Genomic DNA, 23,990 nt, shown 5'->3' on the forward strand with positions numbered 1-23,990 from the left:
ACTTTGATAACCCCCGAGCTTTGGAAAACGATTAGGACTGGGGTGGGGGGGGACATGATTGGGTGTCCACTAGGATTGTCTCGTTTCGCAGATGAGAAAGTGGACACACACTCCCTGCCCACGACATCCTCCTCGAGAAAGGGAAACCAAGCTCTGCTTTTCGCTGTGCCCCTTCTGGGTCCCCCGGCCAAGTGCTGGCCTTTTGGGGAGCTTGTGAACATCTATCGCCCAAGGGCGCCTGGGGGGGCTCAGCCGGTTGAGCGTCTGACTTCGGCTCAGGTCATGATCTCACAGTTTGTGAGTTCAACCCCCGCATCGGGCTCTGTACCAACAGCTCAGAGCCTGGAGCCTGCTTCCGATTCTGTGTCTCCCCCTCTCTCTGCCCCTCCCCTGCTCATGCTCGGTCTCTCTCTCACAAATAAATAAACATTAAAAAAAATTTAAGCATTTATTTCCCAGCTTTCTTGGGGTAGAAGTGACACATCAAATTGTATGCATTGACGGAGGACAGCGTGACGATTCAATGCACGTGTCCATCGTGAAATGAGCGCCCCAGTCTCGTTCATGAGCCCAGCTGCCACCTGCAGTCGTGATCGCCCCCTGTGTGCGCGGTGAGGACACCAAGCATCTGCTCTCTGCAGAGTTCAAGTATATACCACAGTATTAGGAGCTATAATGTACGTGGACCGTGAGGCGGGCACAACATAGACCTCTTACAACTGGAAGCTCATGCCCTCCGACCACCCCCCTCCCCGTCTCCCCCAGACCCTGGCAGCCAGTCTTACGCTCTTTTACTCTTGTAAATCATACTTCATACTCTTGTGAATCAGGCTTTACCAATGAAGGAAACAAAAGCTCAAAAAAAGAGCATCAGAGACAAGGTCAAGGAGATCCGCTGGTTGCAACTTAGCGGCAGAAAGTCTAAAATAATCACCTCATTCGATAACTGTTTCTGACTCATCTGGGAACTGTTTCTCTGTTCTGTTCCTAGATAACGATAAAACGATGTGATTGGCTTTAAAAACTCTGTACCCCGGCTGTTCGGGGCTGCACTCTTATCAAGAGTGTTGGTCTCTATCGGTCGGCCTTGCCTCTCATTGTAATAAACTGTTGTGACTGTCACTGGTGCCTGTAGCATTCTGTTTCAGGAGTCGTGTGGATGCAACACCGCGATCACTAGACTGTAGGGCATGTATGCTTTTAACTCTTTGAAGAGCCGCCTTCCTGTTGTCCAGGGTGGCTGCACCAGTCTGCATTCCCAGCAACGGTGCACGATTGCTCCTTTCTCTGCACCCCGTCGCCAACCTGTGTTGGATGACGGGCACCGTGGCCGAGGGTGAGGTCACGCCTCGCTGGGGTCTCCGTCCTGCGTGCACGCGCATAAGGGGAAGGTTCCGCAGCACGGCTGCAGCCACGGCTTCCAGACGATGTTGCCCACGGAAAACTGGGGGGGCACAGGACTCAGGGTCCTCCTGTGCTGTTCCAATGCCTCGTGCACCCGCGCCAGCACCGCGTGGTACCGGGGCTCCAAGCCAGGGGACAGGGGCCGCGTCTCCGAAGGGTCCCTGGACAGGTCGAAGAGCAGAGGCGGGCTGTGCTGGGTCACGCCGACCCCAGAGCAGGGGCACACGCCTTGGCCGTGGCAGGCCCCCGCCCCCTTGGGGTGGAATCGCGGTGTCATATAGTGAACCTTCCAGAGTCTTCCGCCTAAAGGCAAACAGGGAGGTGGTCAGGGCAGCACGAGCCAGCAGAGCCAAGAGCCAGCCCCAGGGACGTCTTCCACGTCCCGTTCAAATGGAGAGGAGAGAATAAGCAGCGGATGCTCTTGCAACTTTGAAAAGACGTCACGTCCTCGTGTGTGTGTGCGCGCGTGTGTGTGGGTGCGCACGTGTGTGTATGGTGTGCTCCAGGCACACCCAGGCCAAGGGACTCATCCCAGAGTGTTCAGTGACACACTGAAAGGACCGTGACAACATGGAGAACAATGGCAGAACAGTCAGGGGTGAGGCGCAACTAACCACGGCACCTAGGGGGAATTTCATGTGTCATCACGGCCAGCCTACGGCACCCAGACACGTGGTCAAACACTAGCCTACGTGTCAGTGCGGCGGGGACTTTCTTGGGTTGTGTTTTTTTAGAGGAGATGAACAGTTCCATTAGTACACTACCCTCCATATTGTGGGTGGGCCTCACCCAATCAGTTGAAGGACATAAGCGAGCAGACAAAGGGCCCCTAAAGAGGAAGGAATTCTGCCTCCAGAGCAGAAATTCTGCCTCAATTTCCAGCCTCTGGGCTCAAGATGGCAGCATGCACTCGTTCCAGGCTGCTGGCCGCCCCTGAAGATTTCAGACCTGCTGCTCCCCATGGCTGCATGAGACAATTCTTTAAAATCTCTCCCTGTTTCCATCCATCCATCCATCCACCCTCCATCCATCCACCTATCCATCCATCCATCCATCCACTCATCCATCTGTCCATCCATCCATCCATCCATATCTGTCTTTATCTTCTATCTCTATCATCCATCCATCTACTACCTATCATATCTATGTCATTAGCTCTTAATCTATCCTGTCATCCGTCCACAATCTGTCATCTAATCATGCATCCATCCTCTATCATTTATCTACAAATCCATCCATCCATATCTCCATCCATGCACCTGTCTGTCCACCCATACATCCATCCACCCATCCATGTATCCATCTGTCCACCCATCCATCCATCCCTCTGTCCATCCACTCATCCATCTGTGCATCCATCCATCCATCCGTCTATCCATCCATCCATCCATCCATCCATCCATCCATCTGTCCATCCATCTCTCCATTCATCTATCCATCCATCCATCTGTCTGTGCATCCATCTACCATCCATCCATCTGTCAATCCACCCATCCACCCTCCATCCATACATCCATCCATCTCTCCATCCATCCACTCATCTGTCTGTCCATCCATCTACCATCCATCCATATCTGTCTTTATCTTCTGTTTCTATCATCCATCTATCATTTATCTGTCATCTATCCATCTATCCATCATCCATCTATCACCTGTCTACCCTTCCATCCATCTGTCCACCCACCCATCCACCATCTATCCATCCATCCACCTGTCCATCCATCCATCCATCCATCCATCTGTTCATCCATCCACTGAGCCATCCATCCATCCATCCATTCATCTCTCCATCCATCCATCCATCCATCCATCCATCCATCCACCCATCCATCTGTCCATCCATCTATCCATCCATCCACCCATCCATCCACCCATCCATCTGTCCATCCATTCATCCATCTACTCTATATCCACCCACCTATCCGTCCATCCATCTGTCCGTCCATCTGTCCATTCATCTATCTGTGCATCCATCCATCTGTCCATCCATCTACCATCCATCCATATCTGTCTTTATCTTCTATTTCTATCATCCAGCCATCATTTATCTGTCATCTATCCATCTATCCATCATCTGTCTATCACCTGTCTACCCTTCCTTCCATCCATCCATCCATCCATCCACAGTCCATCTGTCTGTCCATCCATCCCACACACTCTTGGTTCTGTCTCTCAGGGGAACCCTGACTAATGCAAGCCCCCTCCTGCCACAAGAGAAGAGTGTGTACTCACTGTCTTTATCGTGCCAGCGTGCTGCGTGCAGATACTTCCCGCAGTAATGAAACAGGAATTCGTGTGCTGAGTGCTCGGCAGTCCCTTGCAACAAGGGCACCAGGCTACGGCCATCGATCACCCTGATTCAGTGAAGAGACACAGGAAGGAATCAGACCAAGGTTGTTCGTGCAGTGTTGCACAGGCAAATGAAACGCCAAGCTTGGAGGGGGCCCCCGCTGAGGGCAAGGGAGACGAGCCATCTCCCCAGTATCATGCAGATGGCAGGTTGCTGAGCGAGATGCATACTGTTTTTAGACACAAAGTCACTAAGTCGTGGGGTCACTTCTTCCACACAAAGTCATCTTAAATTCTGGCTGGACTGCCCAGGCCCCTGATTTGAGTGTTAATGTAGCAGAATCGTAACATAACATATTATGTTATGATTTAAAATCATAACAGATTCCAAGACATGTTGTCACATGTCTATAGGAGCTGGGTAGGGAAGCCAGTAATGGCCACGTGACCTGAAGTGTCTTCCTTACAAACAACTTATATTTTTAAAAAGTCCTTAATCTGGGAGCACCTGGGTGGCTCAGCCAGTTAAGCGACTGACTTCGGCTCAGGTCATGACCTTGCGGTTCACGAGTTTGAGACCCGCGTCAAGCTCTGTGCTGACAGCTCAGAGCCTGGAGCCTGCTTCAGATTCTTTGTCTCCCTCTCTTTCTGCCCCTCCTGCACTCACACTCTGTCTCTGTCTCTCTCTCTCAAAAATAAATATTAACAACAAAAAAAGTCCTTAATCTGAACTGAATGTAAAAATGGAGTTATTTTCCCTTTTATTTTAATTGTACCCTAGTTGTGATGGTTCCATCTTCTGTGTCCACTTGGCTGGGTTATGGCGCCCAGGGATTTGGTGAGACACCAGCCTAAGGGTTACCATGAAAGCGTTTTTTTAGATACGGTTAACATCCACAGTCAGTGGACTTAGAGCAATTGCAGAGCATCCTTGATAATGAGGGTGGGCCCCACCCAATCAGTTGAAGGAGAGTTTCAAGAAGGGAAGGATGTGTTCAGAATCTTGCCAAGAGCAAAGCCTGAGGTTTCCCAGAGAAGATGAAATTCCGTCTCAAGACTATGACACGGAAAATCTGGCTGCATTTCCAGCCTGCTGGCCCGACATGAGGATTTCAGTTGAACAGCCTCCACAGTTGCCTGAGCCAATTCCTTAAAATCAAGGTCTTACTTGATAAACCCACAGACACATACTTGCACATATTGTATTGGTTTTGCCCTTTTATTCAGAAGTATTTATTTGTCATCTTAAAATCAAATCATTGTGAAAAGATTTACTTTTTTTGTTTTTACCCTGTATTAGCGTGAGCCTTTGGTAATGTGCAGATATCGAGGCCACAGCCTCATCCGCCTATGGGCAAGACTGCCTTTTCAGGAAATCATAGGGCAATGTTTTCCAACGGACTGACTTCTACTGCTTTAATCTCCCGATTGTTGCAGTTATCAAATTCTACCCCCTCAGCAAAACCAGTCAATGGACCCAATAGTGTATTTAATCATGTTTTCGCGAGTATGGTTATTTTGTGTTGTTAGGCTGACCCCTACCTTTGAGGACGTGAGAACCTTTTAGATGTTCTCACGTTGTGGTCGTTTTTCTCCCCCACGTGTGAAATAGTGCAAGTGTAGCTGTCAGGAACTGGGGAACAGAGGGTCTCATTGTACGTGTACCTGTCCTGGGGCACGTGGCCGCCCCCCAGCTCGACCACGGTGGGGAAGACATCCATCAGACTGGTGGGCTCGTGGATCACTCGGCCGGCTGGCAGCACCCCAGGCCACCGGAAGATCCCCGGGACGCGGATGCCGCCTTCCCAGCCCCCCATCCCTTTGCCACCTGTAAGGAAGTGCCATTAGGGTTGTCCAGGAGATGGTCTCATCCACACACACGCCTGGGCACACCTAGTGTTTCCCTGGACACCTACGCCCATCAATGCACTCCGCGGCAGGCTGCGTTCCCCATAAATGGTTGTGGCAATAATTCCAGAACCTCGTCACTCCCCCACGGGCACGTGGAGTCTGTACACTCTCCCCTTGTGATTCAGGGTGTCTTTGTGACCACCAGAAAAAATGGGGTGTGCAATGCATGGCATCAGGGGCATAATGGCCCTGGAGTTTCACACCGTGTGCGGCTGGTGACCCCTATCTTATTCCATCCTTTTTCCTTCCTGAAGGACTGGGAACTGGGTCTGGGACCACCGTCCCTCCCCCACCTCTCCTCCTCTCCCACCTGCTCACCACACCATCCACCTGTTCCTTTACCCCTTGCCTGGTTCTTCCTCATTTCTGGGGTGCCTGGCAATGAGTTGGGACCCAGCTTGGCTTTTGGGGAAACACGCACAACTACTGAGCATTAGGGAACATGCTTACGTTGCCTAGGAACTCTGGATAGGGGAGTTAAAGCAATCTTATGTTGCAGAAGGAGAGTTTTAAGAAGGGAAGGATGCGTTCAGAATCTCGCTAAATAAAGGCTTCTTTGCCACAGTTCAGATTATAATGTGCTTCCTTTCATTTTCTGTCGCTGTGTGACGGGTGACTGAAAATCAGCGGCTTCACTCCTGTGTATCTGGTCTCAGTTCTGTATGCTGGGTTCGCGGGTATTCTGTTCCGGGTCCCACAGTAGGAATTCAAGGTTTCGGCTGTTTGTAGAACATACTACCGGGGACAGTAAGAATCTACTGTAAATGAACCTGCTACATCTTGGACACGTATACGGTGGATCAGAAGAAAAATCCACTTCCAAGGGGTAGGAACATATAGAGTCAACCCTCATTATCCCCCGGAGTGGTGTTCTACAGAGCCATCAAAAACACCCCATGAGCAAATACGAAATCCCAGCTCCCAGGAGCAATACAGGGCTCGGTTCCAGGGAGACTCTGGTCTCTATATTTTCATCAGTCAGTTGGTATATTTCTGTGTGTTTGGCTTAAACACACCTTACTGAGTAGATACTGTGATTCATTGACATTGATGTCACAGCCAACAGCATTAGAATGCATGTCTCGACCACGCGGATCTAACACACTGATTTTCTCCATGAGGCACAGCGCAGGCTTCTTGCCCTCAGACACAGGGCACAGCCTTCAGCGCTATGGTTGGGAGCCATTTGAAGCAGCAAAGTCGCCAACAAAAAGCAAACAAAACCGCAAAAACGTGGCCACAAAAGAGACCTATGTTCATAGTCTGAGAGATGAAATATAGGCACACAGTTGCCTCATCCAACCTTAACTGGGAATGTACGTGTCAGGTGACCAGTATTTTCATTGCTCTTTCGATGACCACAAATTCATCATAAGTATTGATTTTGGGGCTACAGATAAATTTTAGCAAGGAGGAGAATTCATAAATATGGAATCCATGAATCATGTGGAGCGATTGTGTCAGACTTTAAAAAAAGGGCAGTATAAAAGTTATGATGCGCTAAGTATCGCATAATATAGTCAAATACAAGGATGCATATAATTAGGGTTATAGTTACTGTACTGTCTTTTATTTAGGATGGCATTTATTTTGTCTTAATCATTTATTTGTATATCTCGCACTTCTACTAAAATGTAAACTCTTCATGGGAAGGTCGGGTGTCTTTTTTTCTCTCTCTTGGCATCTGGTAAAATTTGGTGAATAGGTGCTACTCAAGAAATCCCCCTTTGAAAGCACACACTCTTGGGGTGCCCGGGGGGCTCAGTTGGTTGAGCATCTGAATCTTGATTTTGGCTCAGGTCATGATCCCAGGGTTGTGGGATTGAGCCCTGTGTTGGGCTCTGTGCGCTGAGTGTGGAGCCTGCTTAGGATTCTCTCTCCCTCTGCCCCTCCCCTACTCACACTCTTTCTCTCACTCTCTCTAAAATAAAAATATAAAAAAAATAAAAATACAATGAAAGAAAGAAAGAAAGAAAGAAAGAAAGAAAGAAAGAAAGTGAGTACACACTCTTTCCCCCTTCTGCTTGTTCTCCAGTCTCCACTGCTGGGAGTCATTTGGTGGACCACAATCTGCCTTTTCAGCCCCAATCTCCACTGGTCTCACCTCTGAATATTCCATTCCATCCCCCCAGCTGGCCGCGTTCGTCTCTTGCCTCCAAATGTCCTCCGTGATCAGAGGTAAAATACGTGAATGTCGTGTTTTTCAGACCGTTTTCTTCAATGGCCTGAAGGATTTCACCTTTAGGAAAAATGGAACATTTCAGGACAGAGCCAGTAATCCATCATCAGTAAATTCAATCCAAATTTCCCCATTCTTGCTAGAAAGTCCCCCAAGTGGATTCTGCAGTCACCATAGACCATCATTATGCACGTTGTCAGAAAGGGTCAATGCCTATCAGATTATTCTGATGCCACAGGATTCAGAATCTTGCTTACAAAGGTATCACCAATGCAGAGAACATAATAAACACCCAAAGTCATAGAGTGTTCTGAACACGCATGGTTGGCAGGCATACACGTGTCCATGATGAGTGCATGGGGGTGGCAACATGGTGAGAAAAGGTTTGATGGGAGTCCCCTGTTGGGACACGAGGAAGCCAGACCTGTGAGCATCTATCTGTGGGTGTTGACACAGGGAGCCCAAGGCTCGGGAGTGCAGAGCCACGTACAAGCCATGTGCACATTTTATCCATGGAGACCGAACGCACCTCTAAAGCACTGAAAATGAAGATTTTAGAGCACGTTGGCATGTGTAACAGTGGAAATGCAGAGTTTTAAAAGATTATGTAATCCACCCTCCCATTTTGGGGTTGTTTGCCTCTTAACTTGGTGTACCACATCACTATGTTTCTCCCAGGACACCCCTCAGATCCTGCAAGGATTTAGATGTCTACGTCTTTCTGAGAATCTCTATACAGTTGACACTAAGTGTGATACACTGTGTATCAGCCACACTCCAAGGTGAAAACAAATAGAATCTACCATCTCACTGGATCTGTCCGGACTTTCTCGAGGCTACAGGAGGAAAGCTGTGTTGGTCTGTTGTCCTGAACAACAGTGTTCTTGCTTCACTTCCGGTAATGTCTCACGATGGCTTTAAATAACGCACTTCGTGGAAGGATGACTTTGTGCAGAAGCAGACTGAGGAATCCGAAATGCTGAAGGAGCACGTGAATGATATGGGGACGTTTCTCCCTATTCTTTGCCTTTTTCACTATTCTTTTTAAAAATCCTTTTTTGATGTTCATTCATTTTTGAGAGATGGAGAGAGACAGAGTGTGAGTGGGGGAGGGGCAGAGGGAGAGGGAGACACAGAATCCAAAGCGGGCTCCAGGCTCCGAGTGTCAGCGCAGAGCCCAATGTGGAGCTTGAACTCACAAACCATGAGATCATGACCTGAGATGAAGTCAGACGCTTAACTGACTGAGCCACCCAGGTGCCCCGTTATTCTTTATTGCAACCTGGTTAACAGTGAGATGGCCCATGTGTTTTCCAAACTTGAGCAGTGACTCCAAGACTGAATGAGGCTCAGGTGTGCGTTGACTTACCTACCAGCCAATCCATCTCCTCAACGTTGTCGCCATATAAGCCATGCTGGCTTTTCCCGAGAAACTGTTTTGTGGTGACCAGGGGGATGTGCACGTGTAGCAAGGACACAAAGAGGAGGAATGGCCTGTGCTTATTTCTGAAAGCAGAGAAACACCCTTCAGACATGATGGAACCTCTTTCGACATTATTCGATCCACCTGAGCCCCTGAAAACCATCTCCCCATTGAGGCTGGTTGAGGAAATCCCAAAGATGATAAAGAGACTCAGGTGCTCTGAGAAGTCACCTCCTGTTTCAAATGTGGTGTTTTTGGTGCTCCTGGGTGGCTCAGTCGGTTAAGCGTCTGACTCTTGATTTCAGCTCGGGTCATGATCTCATGGTTCATGGGTTCGAGCCCCACCTCGGACTCTGGGCTGACAGTGTGGACCCTGCTTGGTATTCTCTCTTTCTCTCCCTCCCTCTCTCAAAATAAATAAATAAACTTAAAACAATAAAATCAAAGGTGATGGTTTTATTACCTTTCAATATAGGAAACTGCCTCCTGTAGCATGAGACGCGCGGTTCTTTCCAAAACCATGGGCTGCTCAGTGACGTCATGGTTTCTCATCAGGATACAGTTCCAACGACGCACAAACCCGAAGCTGGCATACCAGGAGACAAAAAAGAGGAAGACGAGGCTGGCCGCACCCAGGACCGCTTTCCAGGGCACGGAGATTAACCCCCAAATCTTGCCAAGAGCAACAGTCAGCACTCCCAATGCCGCCACCTGGGTGTAAAACCACAGCCTCGCTCTCGTGCTGGCGTCCACTTCCGGGGGCCTGCCTGGGTCACAGTCATTCACAAGCGTGAAAGGCATGCCATAGAAATAGTCAAATCCGTGGTTCAGTGGGTGGTGGCAGTGGTCATTGCGGGATTCACAATTTACGCCCTGGTGCCATTTCCCTGAAAATGAGAGCAGGGCGTTAGAGAAGAACATACAAATAAGGTGCTCTGTCTGATACGAATCACCTTCTCAATAATTTAGATGTTCTGATGAAAAGAGATGGTATGCAACCAGCAAAACTTGAATGAGAAAAGCAACATAATAGGAGTGCCTGGGTGGCTCAGTCGGTTAAGTGTCTGACTTTGGCTCAGGTCACGATCTCATGGTTCATGGGTTTGAGCCCCACGTTGGGCTCTGTGCTGACGGCTCGGAGCCTGGAACCAGCTTCGGATTCTATGTCTCCCTCTCTCTCTGACCCTCCCCTACTCATGCTCTGTCTCTGTCTCTCTCTCTTTCTCAAAAATAAACATTAAAAAAATTTTTTTTTTAAAGAAAGGAACACAATAGAAATTCAAAATAGAAAGGGATGAAATGAATTCATTCATATTGGGGTATTTTTAAATGGGTGTGTTACACTTTGCAAACAGTAATGAACATTACAAATACTCATGACAGTTATCAAGAGATTAAAGGTTTAAGATTTTCCGGACTGTGTGTAATTATAAGTTTGTCACCCTAGACTATCCTATTAAATAACTCACATAATATCATTTACTGCTATTTCTTACTTAAAAGACAGCCGCTTGATAACAGGAGTTGGTTCTTGCAAAATCTCAAGACCGAGTAGAAGTAACCATCTCACTCCACCAACTAGTAAGCAAGAAATGCTTATAATAGATTTTTTCCCAAAGGCAAGAACTTTTGACAACAATATCATTGAGATGGAACGTGAGTAAGCCCGTATATCAAATTCCAGCAGGATGTGCAAGAGTTGGGTTCTCTATGGGCACTTTTTAAAAAAAAAAATGTTTAACATTTATTCATTTTGAGAGACAGAGGGAAACAGAGCATGAGCGGGGGAGGGGCAGAGAGAGAGGGAGACAATCCAAAGTAGGCTCCAGGCTCTGAGCTGTCAGCACAGAGCCCGATGTGGGGCTCAAACTCACGAACCACGAGATCATGACCTAAGCCGAAGTCGACGCTTAGCCGACTGAGCCACCCGGGCGCCCGTCTATGGGCACTTTCTATTTCATTTACTCCAGACCTTCAACCACCTTAAATTTAGCTACAAAACAGGATAGAAAAGGCTCCAAAGTACTATTTGCCATAATTTCCAAGTGCACAGGGTACACCGGGTCCTTGCCCTGTTGCTCCCTCCCGCGACTCACAAAGTGTCTTCAGAACCTACAGGAATTAGTTCTAACTCCAAGCCCGGGTATCTTCCTTTATTCCCCTGCTTTCATTTAAGGCAGCAAAAAAGTTCAAACAGGGTGAGGGTGGTGGAGACGAAGAGTGTCCAGGAGGGTCTCCACCTCTCATGCTGTCAAGAACAGCCTTCTCTAAATATAGATGGCACGTGTGCACCAGAAGAGGAGGCACAGAAGGAACCGGTACACAGGTCTGCAATTCTAGTCAATGCAAAATAAATATACTTTTCCAGTTCTGGGGCCAGGGACACTGATCCAATGGTGGTGAGTTGCTAATGGAAAGTTCTAGTCAATTTGGGTGGCTAAGAAGTTTTGCTCCATTTCTTGGGAGTGAAAAGAGAAAGGTGATAGTGTGGATGTGCAACGAGTCCTTGAAAATGTCCCCGAAGATGTGATATGCTATGTTCTGAATGTCTGTGTCGCCCCCAGATTGCTACGTGGAGACCAGAAAAGTCATGGGTGCCAGGAAGCAGGTGCCGATGAGAACAGCCCCGAATATAGAACCTGGGGATGGAGGAAAGAGGGCCACCTCCCAAGAGATTGAGTGAAAAACTGCCTGTCAATAACAGAAGTTCCAACACTGTGACAAACCCAAGAGAGATCAGAAGGGTCCAGCCCCCGATTTTGGTTCTGACACACGACTTTTTTTTTCCGCCTTGTAGGGAAACAGGTTCTCTTGATGGTTGGTCTTCCTGTTCACTAACGATATGAGTACCTATGAGGCCGGTTGCATAACCTTGTTGCTGCAGGATTCTTGCAAACGTGGTTTCATTCTCGGGGAGTCCACCCGATCCCCCGTTCCACTGGAGGGCGCGGTACCCATCATGGGCTTCCATGCCTGTGGAACAGAGCAGACAGCAAGTGCTCACTCTCCCTTGACTACAGCAGGGCTTCTCACCTGGGGAGGAGCCTGGCCCACACCAGTGGACTCGTCGCCGTGCCTGGGCTTGGCCTGGGTGTCACAATCGTGGGAGGGGTGATACTGGCCTCTGGTGGGTGGAAAATACCCTACGGTGCCCAGGACGCCCCCACCACAGAGAATTATCTTGCCCCAAAGTCAGCAGTCCTGAGATTGAGAAACCCTGCCTTACCGTGAGAGATTCTGTTTATCTATCTATCCATCATCTGCCTGTGTATCTATCCACCATTTATCTATCCATCCATCCTATCTATCTATCTATCTATCCATCCATCTATCATCTATCTGTGTATCTATCCATCACTTATCCATCCATCATATCTATCTATCTATCTATCTATCTATCTATCTATCATCTATTCACTTATCCTTCCATCCATCCATTCATCTATCTGTTTCTGCCATCTGTCAATCCATCTATCTACTCATCCATCCATCTGTCCATCTGTCTGTCTGTCTGTATCATCTATCTACCTTACTCTCCATCTATCAATCTATTAATCTACTATCTATCTGTCCATCCATCCATCCATCATATCTATCTATCTATCTATCTATCTATCTATCTATCTATCTATCATCTGTCCATTCATCATATTTACCCACATACTTATCTATCTATCTATCTATCTATCTATCCATCCATCATCTATCTATGTATGTATCTATTATCTATCATCCATCTATCCATCCTATCTATCTATCTTACCTATCTACCTATCTATCATATCTATCTATCCATCTTATCTATCTACCCATCCATCCCTATTTCTATCTATCTATCTATCTATCTATCTATCCATCACACTTATCTATTGATCTATCTATCTATCTATCTATCTATTATCTATCATCCATCCATCATCTCTCTCTCTCTCTATCCATCCATGCATCCATCCATCCATCATATCTATCTATCATCTATCTATCTATCTATCTATCTATCGTCTGTCCATTCATCATATCCATCTATCCATCATACTTATCTATCTATCTATCTATCTATCTATCATCTTTCCATGATCTATGTCAGTGTTTCCCAACCAAAGACAATTCTGCCCCCCAGAGAATACTTGGCAATGCCTGAAGGTATTTTTGGTTGTCACAATTTGGTGGGGAAAGTGGGTGCTACTAGCCTCTAGCCGACCCCTAACCGCACAGAATGTGACTATGTTTGAAGATAAGGTCTTAAAGAGGTAAAATGAAGTCAGTAGAGTAGGCCCTGATCCCATAGGACTGGTGTCCTTTTAAGAAAAGAAGATGAGAACACAGACACGCACAGAGGGACGACCACATGAGGACACAGGGAGAACATGGTGTCTGCACGCTGAGAAGAGAGGCCTCAGGACGAACCAGCCTCAGCCCCACCTGCTTCTTGGACTCCCAGCCTCCAGGACTGGTGAGAAAATTCATCTCTTTTGTTTAGGCTGCCACACCTGTGGCGTTCCATGTGGCATCTCAAACAGCCCAATACAACAATATTCCAATACATGAATATACCAGGTTATTAACCCACTCTTCTGCTGGTGAACTGTCTCCGTGTTTGCATCTTACAAACAGTGCTGCTGTGAACGTTCTCATTCCATCTTTTGTGGATCACACCTGTGTGTCCATATTGGGCACATACTCAGGAACTGCTGGGTCACAGGGTACGCACGCATTTAGCTTAAGCAGACACTGAGAATCAAATCACGGCCCCTTCCTACATCCTTGAAGTTCATCACACCAACCTCTTCCTTGTCCTTTTCTGACCCTGACCCTGACCCTCTTGCTTCCCCCTTATAAGGACCTTTGTCATGACACTGGGCACCTGGATAACCTAAGATAACTTTCCCATCTCAAGATCCTTGATTTAATCCTATCTCCAAAGTCCCCTTTGCCATATAAAGGAACATTCGTCACTTCTGGGACTTACGATGTGGGATCTTTGGGGACCCTCATTCAGCCCCCTATACACTCATCCAGAGCCTGTCTGAAATCATGACTACACGTCAAGATTGACTAAAATATTTAGACAACTAAACACAATGTCAAACATAGTCAACTACTCTTGGAGAGTTTCAGCCTTTGAATTCCCAGTCGACCCAATCATTGCATGACTATATCAAACACAGTATTCTTCATGTAATTACAAGGTGATGCCTCTGCAGATTATATTTGCACCGTTTCCCCTGGATCTCAAGCATTGCTAATAATATTGAAGATGAGAAATGAGTGGCGGTAGGTAGACATACCCCTTTCTCGATTGTCCCAACGACACCGACCTGATCTGAAGGAGTGCCTCCCCGTGAGGAAGGAAGATCTGCTCGGGGTGCACAGGGGGGCGGCCGCCAAGTGCTGGGTGAGCCTCATGCCTTCCTCTGCAAGCCGGTCGATATTGGGTGTCCTGAGCAAACCACACAGACAATCACTGTCAGGACGGGGACATGCATTCAGCTTATGGGGATCCATGCACTGGAAGGTACTGGCAGAGTGCATTTCTATAGGTTTTAGAAGTAATTGCATATGGTGTCTTGCAGAGGCAGATGGACCCACCCCCAAAACAACCAGCATGAGCACATGCATTGAGTACTGCTTGCTATAAAAGATGCGGGGCCCTTGTCCTGGGGTCCTCAGCTGGAGCCCAACCCACTGCCTGTATATCCAACATCTGAGCCCACTGTGTCACCAGAGGGTCTTGGGGGTCAGAAACAAGCTTCCCCTGATACCCATTGCTGTTCTGTGAGCATGCTCTGTTCCACATGCAGGAAATGGTCTTCCCAATCGAATGGGGACAAAGTGCCCCTTTCCTGCCTAGACCACCAAGTTTTTGTGCGGATGGGTTATAAATAGCAGAGAGCAAGTGGATTAGAGAGCGAGGGGACGACAGGAAGACCAAGGCCACTGGCTGGAATAGAATCTGCAAAAGCCAATACCTAAAACTTCCTTATGGGCAAGTGGTCCAAAAGCCAATGACCTCAAGGTGAAAGGGATCTTTGGACCGTATTGGAGGCATGGGTGGAGGGCTTCCTAGCTGAGATTAAGAGTATTGATGGAGGATTCTGGGAGTCGAGTGTGGTCCACAACCATTATCTACAGGGGAGAAGAGCCTTAAAGTTCCCTGTTCACCCAGTGCTACAGGAGGAGCAGGCTGAAGTGACTGTGGCTTTGTTGAGGGGGAATGGGCAGCCCCGGGCTGAGTCATGGCACTAATGGGCGCTATTTTCTTATACATAAGGCACACCCCAAGCCCTGTGACACTGACTGCTTGCTAGTGGGGGGTTCCAGGTGTCCCAGAGGGTCCGTGTCCATAGGTTGCATGGACAGAGGATAGAAACAAGATGAGCTGTGAAGGAACAAGAGGTCAACTGAAGGACCTCTGTGAGTTGGTGGGCGTCCCAAAGTCCTAGTGTGGGTTTTCAGCTTCAAGAACGTCAGGCGAATCAAGACCACCACTGAGACCATCCTCTGAATGCTGCACTAAGTACCTTTCTTTCTAACTCGAATGGTGTTTCACCTTTTGAAGAACACATTTTTAGTTTTACTTTTGCTTTTGTTTTGGTCCCTTTGATTGAACATGGTACATGTTGTCTGAAAAAAAAAAAACATGAAAAATTAAATGTATTCGTCAAAACCCTCAAAGCCAGTGAAGCATAAAGGTAACGGGCAGGAGGATCGTTTTCAAAAGATGTTCGTTGTTAAGGTGTAAACTTCTGAGTTGGTGTAGTAATTTTGGGGGTCATTACAGCGAAAAGCTGCATTTTGGGACACCCTGTGTTATCTTTAGCCCTGGCGATTTCTCGGCCAATGGAGCGATCTCCCCGTTTGCGAGGAGACAAGCAACGTTTGCAGGTTGAACCCCTCACCCTTGGTCATGGAGCTAGAAAGTGCCAAAGGAGGGCTTAATGCCAAATCTGTTTGACTTAAAAAAAAAAATCCAGAGTGTGCCGTACTGGGCATTGTGACTCAAGCATCTTAGATATCGGGGGTCACATCTGGTATGAGTCATGGATTTTCTGATTGTTTACTGTGGGGGGCCGGGCCCCAGTGCCAGGCTGAGACCGGGTTGAGCAATGTTCCCCGTTGACTCAAGCCAACCCGGTGGTTCCCCCGCCCATTCCCCACTTTCAAGAGCATACAAAAGCCTTGTCAAGGCTGAGAAAGTTAATTCCTGAAGCCTGTGGTCTGCAGGTGTTGGCAGTAATACTACCTCCCTTTTTCTACCCTGAGTCAGATAGAAACAAACATGGGAATTGTGTTTTGCTAGCAATCTTATCAACAAGGTCTTGTGACCCGTCTAGAAAATGCACAAGAAACACAGAACTAAATGTTTTGGTTGGCAGCGATTATGTGAAACCTGTTTATTCTTAGAATGGTCTGACCCATAAGAGTCTGGATATAAAAGATTGTGTACAGCAACAATAAAGCCGTCACTTGGGCCATCAGCCCAGGGGACCCTCCTGTTCCCAAACTTTCTCTTCTCTCTTTTTTTCTTGCATTCCCCTACCCTCAGGACCCTGACCTCGGTGTTTGTTGCACCGGTCACGACAGTTTACAATCACCCATCCACTTTGTGACCGTGGCAGCCTTTTTCCTGATCGCTTTGTTCCTGTTTGAAGGCAGGGAGTGTCCCTCACCCTCTTGTGTGTAAGCTGATACCTGAGCTCCATCAGCTGTGACTTCCAGGCCCTCCCTGCCTGCCCAGAAACCAAAGGGGAAGCTCAGACACCTGCTCCTCAGGGCAACTGCTGGGGCCCTGCCCAGCCTCTGTTTCCAAAGAACAGCTGTGTCAATGTCATTCAAGATAGTTCTGGCTGCTTTGACTCACATTTTAATTGCAACCAACTGAGATATAACCGTTGTTGTTAAAAAGCACCCATTCTGTACTCATGCTGGTTGTTTTCAATAACCCAATTGTAGAAATTTTCTTTTCTTTTCTTTTCTTTTCTTTTTTTTCTTTTGGCTCAGCTATGAACATGATTTGCAAGGGGCTTATAGGATTCTAGCAATTAAATATAATTTTGTTAGCGTTGACCTATTTTTCACAGTTCTCTCCAGTTTGATATCCCAAAGTCCAACTATGTATCTATTATCTACAAATTTATGTATCATTTATCTATCCATCCTTCATCTATCTTTCCATCCATCTATCCATCCATCCACCAATTTTCCATCCATCCATCCATCCTTCTATCCACCTGATGAGGGAGCATAAGGCGAACTGAGACTCGGCACACAGCTCCCTGCCCGGGTGGGACATGTGTGACATTCCTCAGGCACCCCTTGATGCTCAAAAACAAAGTAAAGGAAAGAAAACAAATGGTTAACTGATCGAGATCACAGTCGTGCAAGACAGGAGTCTTGATCAGTTTAAAAATGTCTTAGTACATTACAAGAAAAAGGCAACCCTATCAATAGCCTCATCTCCAGAACCCTATAGACTGTTTCCTGGAGCCCCAATATCACCCTCCCCTCCATCACGATGTAGGGAACGAAGGCAAGAAGGAAATGGTAGATATAATGAAATTTCCTTATAACCTACAGCCCATTGACAGATACTTGAGGTAAGTACAGAGTAGAACATTTCTCCAGGAACCCCCTACCTCCTAATGTTAACGCCTTACTAGAGGAAAAACCACCTTAACTTGACAATAGCAAGGTCTCAGCTATCTTAGGAGTCCTCTTTAGCATGTCAAAGTCCTTCTGGAGGTCTCCCTTCTGCTTTTACCTCCCCCAACTCCATAGTATATAACCAGTCACTCTTCACAACCCCAGTACAGCTCTTTCTGTGGGTCCTGTCCTGTGCTTTAATAAAATCACATTTTTGCACCAAAGATGTCTCAAGAATTCTTTGTTAGCCATTGGCTCCGGACCCCACCATCACTCCAGAATCCCATAACATCTCTCCCTCCCTCCATCCACCTTTCCTTCCATCCATCCATCCATGTATCCACCCACCCATCCATCCCTCCATCCATCCAGCCATCCATCTGTCCATCCATCCATCTATCACATCCAGCCAGCCAGCCAGCTATTCAGTCTCTCCATCCATCCATCCACCAATTTTCCATCCATCCATCCATCCATCCAACCTTCCTTCCATCCATCAATCATTTGTCTGTCTATCTCTTTTCTATCAAGTATTTATCTCTTACACATGTCTTTATGTTGTGGAACAGAATGTAAAACACTACAGGTTTCAACCTCAGCATGGAAATCTTCTCCTGCAGAATCTCATTCCTTCACTTGTTAAAAGATAACCTTAAAACAGGAAAAATGCTTATATGTGTGTGTGTGTGTATGTGTGTATACACACACACACACACATATATATTGCCATATATATATATATATATATATATATATATATATATATTGATTGCCAAATATAGTCTTACAGTATTATTCTCAAATGCCTTTCATTTTTTATACATCCTTTTTCTTTTGACTAGGCATTCCGAAGCCGGGTTGGGGTCACAGAGCCTGTCCTGGGACTCCCTCTTCTGTCCTGACCTCCTGTGCCCCCTCAGTGCCTACACACTCATAACACACCTCGTGGGTTCTCAACGTCCCTTTCTCACGAGGCCAAGTGTCTGGGATATTACATTGCCACCACTGAGTGTCCTGTACGCAGCGAGGGACAACCGGTGTTTCAAACAAGCAGAAGTGAGTCTGGACGCACCTCTCTACGGGGTCCTCAAGGTCTGCTCCGTCCATCAGAGATACTTCGGGGTTTCATGGTTTGGAACAAAGGTCAGCACACTATGGCCAAATCTGGCCCTAGCTCTGTTCTTAGGGGTCCCCGTGGAGCTAAGAACTTTTTAAGATGTGTCACGAGTTAGAAAAAATGAAAAGGGAAGAAGGGAGGGTGTGAAACACAGATCCGGTGTGGCCCACACAAGGTACCAGAGTGCTGTGTAGCTGACCCCTGATTTAGAACGCGAGCATCTTCTAGTGTATTTAGACATGCGCACCGAACGCCGAGGCGGCTGGAAAGAATGATATGGGGCTGATTTACTACTGGAGGGAGAATGGCCTATGTGCCAGATGGGTTGGAGGGATTTCGTCGCAAATCACCGAACGATGAAGTGAAGGAATGGAACCACGTCGCCATGAACCCAATGACAGTTTCTCTAAATCGTGTGGTTCTTACACAAAAGTTAAGTCTTCTAGGGGTGCCGGGATGGCTCCATCGGTTCAGCGCCCAACTCCTGATTTCAGCTCAGGTCATGATCTCACAGTCCGTGAGTTCGAGCCACATTTCGTACAGACGGACCTGGAGGGGCACGGCCCCCACGTCTGCAAGAGAACATCTTTGTGGGCTAAAAATCAAAGGTGCTGCTCCTAGGGGTGGGAATGGCCAGGCAATCCCAGGGTCTGGGTACTTTTGTTAATTACTTTCTATTTTTTTAAATCTATTTTTAAGTTTATTCATTTTGAGAGAGAGAGAGTGCGTAAGCAATGGAGGAGTCCAACGCAAGACTCGAACTCACCAACTGTGACATGACCACCTGAGCCGCAATCAAGAGTCGGATGCTTAACGGACTGAACCGACCAATTTCTTCATGGCGGTTTTCTGAGCCCCAAACCCGAAGGCTACAGAAGGTCCCGAGGGGTTAGGGATGCATCGCATGAATTCCGGGGGCCATGATTCAGTCCATCACAGGAGGGGGGGAGGGCGATGGTTAAGAGAAAGCAAAGGGTTCCCTGGGGGCATAAAATTGTCCTAAACTGGTTTGTGTCGATGGATGCCCATCTCTGAAGATCCAGAAGACAATGAATTGTCCACGTTCGGTGGCTGAATCGTCCGCCCTGCGCAGGCTCCGCGTGGGAAAGAAGCAGCATGGACACAGGGGTTTTTCCTGGTGTGGACAGGCCGCTGGGAAAGAGGGTGGCCCCGGTCTGTGTAGGTCAGCCCTAAGGTGGGCACCTACTGCAAGGCGGACGTGTGTGAATCTGCGGGGGGGCGGTCGTCCTAAAGGAAATGCTCACAGAAGGAGTGAGACGCTTTCTTCCCTTTTGTCCTTCTGCACGGAGCCAAGCAGGCAAACGTGCCCCTGGGAGCACGCACACCCTGAATACGCACTAAGCTCCCTGCGGTGGATGAACCACAGCCCCGGGGCAGATCGGCCCAGTCCTAATCTCCAGTATTTATTTGTGAATAGGAACTTACCCCGGAGTGGGGACTTGAGAGATGTAACTAGTTAAGGATCTGAGATGAGCTCATCCTGGATGAGGGTGGGCCCTGAATCCAATGACAGGTGTCCTTGTAAGAGTCAGAAGAGAGACACAGACACAGAGAAGCCGCGTGAAGGTGGAGGCAGAGACGGGAGGGAGGCAGCCACGAGCCCAGGGATGCCTGGAGCCCCAGAAGCTGGAAGAGGCAGGAAGGACCCTCCCCTGCAGCCTCAAGAGAGAGTGTGATCCTGCCCCCCTGGATCTCAGTGGCCCTGCCCCTCCTGGATCTCAGCGGTCCTGCCTTGCCTGGGTCTCCACAGCCCTGTCCTGCCTGGATCTCAGCAGTCCTGGTCTCCCGGATGGAGAGAGAATACAGTCCTGTTGCCTAAGATTCCTCCTTTAGGAAGGAGGCAGCCCTAGGATAGGAATACACCCACTCACCCGAGTGCTGTGTTGTTTGAAAAGTTTGGGATCCTGCTTCCCTATGTAAAAGCAATTTTTCAGTGTTCAGATCTGATGCTGTAAGGAATCACCACTATAGGCAGATGTTAAATGCATCATTTGGCCAAATACACCCCCCACCACACAGGCAAACACAACAGCTGGACTGGGTACCTCAGGGTATTGTTTCCATAGCAACCAAGATCCCCAATGCCAAGATCATCTGCCATTATCAGTAGAATATTGGGTTTAGAGGCATTTGCTGCTTGGAACCCCGAAGTCCTCAGAAGCAAACTGAGACTGAGTAGAACCCACCAAGAGTCCCTGGAGACAGAAACAAAAGGGGAAAATTAGGGGTTGGGACTGGGAAGGTTAGGGAGTGACATTTCAAAGCACGCTGCTGGGGGGGCTCGAGCATCTCCACCAAATTAGGATTCACCCCAAGGGCCTGTACCCGGGTCCTGGGTTCCTTTCCTCCCGATGCCTTGCTTTGTAACACCCACCCCCAGAACACTTGAACTCGCTGGGGTCTGGTTGTGAAAGTTAGGGTCTGCCCGAATGAGGTTTCTTCCGGTGAGTTAACCCAGGCCCGTCCTGCCGACCCCTTGGTAATGAGGCCACTTCTGTGAGGTTCTTTCTAAAGGACTTGCGTTCAGGGCCTCGCCTTCCAGCCTTTCAGGGTGCCAAGTGGGCCCGGGTGCGCCAGGCGCCCCACAAGCGAGCCCGCAGGAGGGAGAGGGCCTAGGCAGCCGGGGCAACTTACATTTCAAAAGGCAGCATGTGGGATTAAAAGCACCCCAGGCGCGACAGGGAGATGATGAGACCCAGTAGTTACAACACGGACTTGTAGCGCATGGCGCCGGGGAGGCCGGGACGCACCGCTGACCCCGCGTGGCAGGGACCTGGAGCGTCCCCGACGCGGATCCCGGGCCCTGCCCGCCCCAGAACCGAGGGGGGCGCCTGGGGACCGGGGGCGCCCTGATCCCCATTCCTGGCTCCTGGCTGGCAGCTGGAGCGTGGGCCGGGGTCCCCGGCAGGGCCCCCAGGGCTGTCTGGTCCCTCCATTGCGCTCCGGTGCGCCCGCAGTCCGGGGAGGGAACAAGCGGACAGAGGGAGCGCGACCGGGCGCAGGCGGAGCAGGGAAGGGGCGGGCCCGGCGCGTCTTAGAGGGCGGCGTGGTGGGGGGACACACGGTAGCGCGCGGGCTGGCGACCCGGGAGGACTGGGCCTGTGTCGCGCTGGGGGTGGGGACACGGGTGCGCGCGGGCTGGGGACCCGGGAGGACTGGGCCTGTGTCGCGCTGGGGGTGGGGACACGGGTGCGCGCGGGCTGGGGACCCGGGAGGACTGGGCCTGTGTCGCGCTGGGGGTGGGGACACGGGTGCGCGCGGGCTGGGGACCCGGGAGGACTGGGCCTGTGTCGCGTTGGGGGTGGGGACACGGGTGCGCGCGGGCTGGGGACCCGCGAGGACTGGGCTTGTGTCGCGTTGGGGGTGGGGACAGACGCCTGCGCGCGGGCTGGGGACGGGGCGGGATCGAGCAGGAGGGAGGAAGCGGCGCCCTGAGGGGGGCGGGGACTGGGGTTTGGACCGGACGTGTGTCCGAGGGGGGAGGGTTCCGCCGTGCTGGGGTGGGGGGCGGGGACGGAACAGGGTGGGGGATGGGCCGTGGCCTGGGGGGCCAAGGGGCTGTGCTCCGTGGGGACGCCGCCCGGCTGTTGGGGGGGTAAGAGACCCAAGGGGGGGTAGGTGGGACCGGTCTCTGCCGTTTGGGGACAAGGCCGCGCTCCGGGGGTAGGAGAGGGCTTTGGCGGGGGAAGGGGGGTACTCGGGGCCCAGGGGGGTGTCCCAGGCAGTGGGGGTGGGGGACGGCCGGCCGCGCTCTGCCGGGGCGTGGTCTGTGAGGACCCTCCGGGTGTTCCCTTGCCTCTCGAGGCCCCTCCCCTCCCCTCCCCTCCCCTCCCCGCGTCCTGTGGCCTCCCCCCCACCCCCCAATAAGGCTGGCTCTCGGGTCCAGCAGCCGACAGCCGGCGGGAGGGGCCTCCAGCTGGGTTTTGGAGGCGCACCCCCGCCCGGCCCGCCCGCCCCCGGACTCGCGCTCGCCCAGGTGCAACCCCTCCCCCAGCGCCCCCATCTCCGTCCCAAGTGGCCGCGTCCCCGGGCCCCGCGCACCTGGCAGCGGGCGCGGCGCGTCCCCTCCGAGCCCTGGGTCCCATGGCCGCGCGCGGGCCGGGCGCACAGGACCTTGTCCCCAGCTGAGCCCTCCGGGGAGCAGGGCCGCGCCCCGCCCCAACCCGCTTGATCCGCAGGCGCCCGGGGGCCTCCGGGAATTGATCTCGGAAACAGGTTTTCCGGGGTCCGGCCGCCTCCGGGCGGGCACTCCCCGGAGACTGGGGTGCAGGAGGGGAGGGGATGATTCCTCCTGGCTGGGCCTGGGCACGGGGAGCCTCCGGCAGGCCTCGGCCAGCGACCCCCGCTTGCCAGCGAGTTCTGGAAAGGTCTGGGGACTGACGGCGTGCAGGCAGGCAGGCAGGCAGTGAATGCCAGGGTCCTGGACGCAGACTCCTACTCTGTGTCCAAGTTTGGGGGGGGGGGGGGTGTGGAGAATGTGAGCGGGGCTACTTGGTTCCCGTGTTATCCTTCCAGCTCAGTTCTGCATTTGGGGGAGATAGGAATTGGGAATGAACGTTGCCCGCTAGCTTGGGAGTGGGCCTAGTTTGCCCTACCGCCCCCGTCCCTGCCCGCGCCTTGCTGGGGGGCTTCCGGCCTGCAGAGCTTTGGAAGAATACATTTCTGTGGTTTAAGCTGCGTCCTCCGTGGTTCCTTGCAGATGCTGGGCTCAGGGGAGGGTCACAGGTGGGAACTAGGTGTCTGTGTGTGTGCACCGACAGGCAGTTGCGCACGGAGTCTGGAGTAAAGGCCCCGTCCTGCCGGTGTCCCGTCCCGGGCAGGTGCGGTGCAAAGCCAGCCAGCAAGGAAGGTTGGTCATCGCGCAGTGACCTTCCAACACGGAGCCGAAGGACGTGCAATTCTCAGCACAGCCCCCAAATTCTGGGTGTCCCTAAATCACTGGGGCATTTGTTCACCAAGAATAATGATCCGCCTGTGCCCTTTGAACTGGCCCGACTCCCACG

The 23,990-nt window shown here is 50.3% G+C and overlaps 1 protein-coding gene across 3 annotated transcripts; it reads right to left on the bottom strand.

The window, feature by feature from the left end:
• Positions 1–435: 435 nt before the first annotated feature.
• Positions 436–23,155, bottom strand: ARSD (arylsulfatase D). 3 transcript variants are annotated; one of them, XM_027052923.2, is made up of 10 exons: positions 23,029–23,155; positions 21,033–21,182; positions 14,525–14,646; positions 12,057–12,179; positions 9,670–10,093; positions 9,153–9,289; positions 7,709–7,843; positions 5,359–5,521; positions 3,637–3,758; positions 436–1,707 (listed from the first exon to the last, which is right to left on the bottom strand). In XM_027052923.2, exons 1-10 carry the CDS (start codon positions 23,070–23,072, stop codon positions 1,343–1,345), a joined length of 1,785 nt encoding a protein of 594 aa, XP_026908724.1. In that variant the 5' UTR covers positions 23,073–23,155; the 3' UTR covers positions 436–1,342. The 3 variants fall into 3 exon arrangements, with proteins under 3 accessions (XP_026908724.1, XP_014935713.2, XP_014935715.2); XM_015080227.3 differs by lacking the exon at positions 23,029–23,155 and adding an exon at positions 21,622–21,991; XM_015080229.3 differs by lacking the exons at positions 14,525–14,646; positions 23,029–23,155 and having other exon boundaries at positions 21,033–21,171.
• Positions 23,156–23,990: the final 835 nt, after the last annotated feature.

The sequence above is a fragment of the Acinonyx jubatus genome, chromosome X, assembly GCF_027475565.1.
Source record: "Acinonyx jubatus isolate Ajub_Pintada_27869175 chromosome X, VMU_Ajub_asm_v1.0, whole genome shotgun sequence".
Lineage (NCBI taxonomy): Eukaryota > Metazoa > Chordata > Mammalia > Carnivora > Felidae > Acinonyx > Acinonyx jubatus.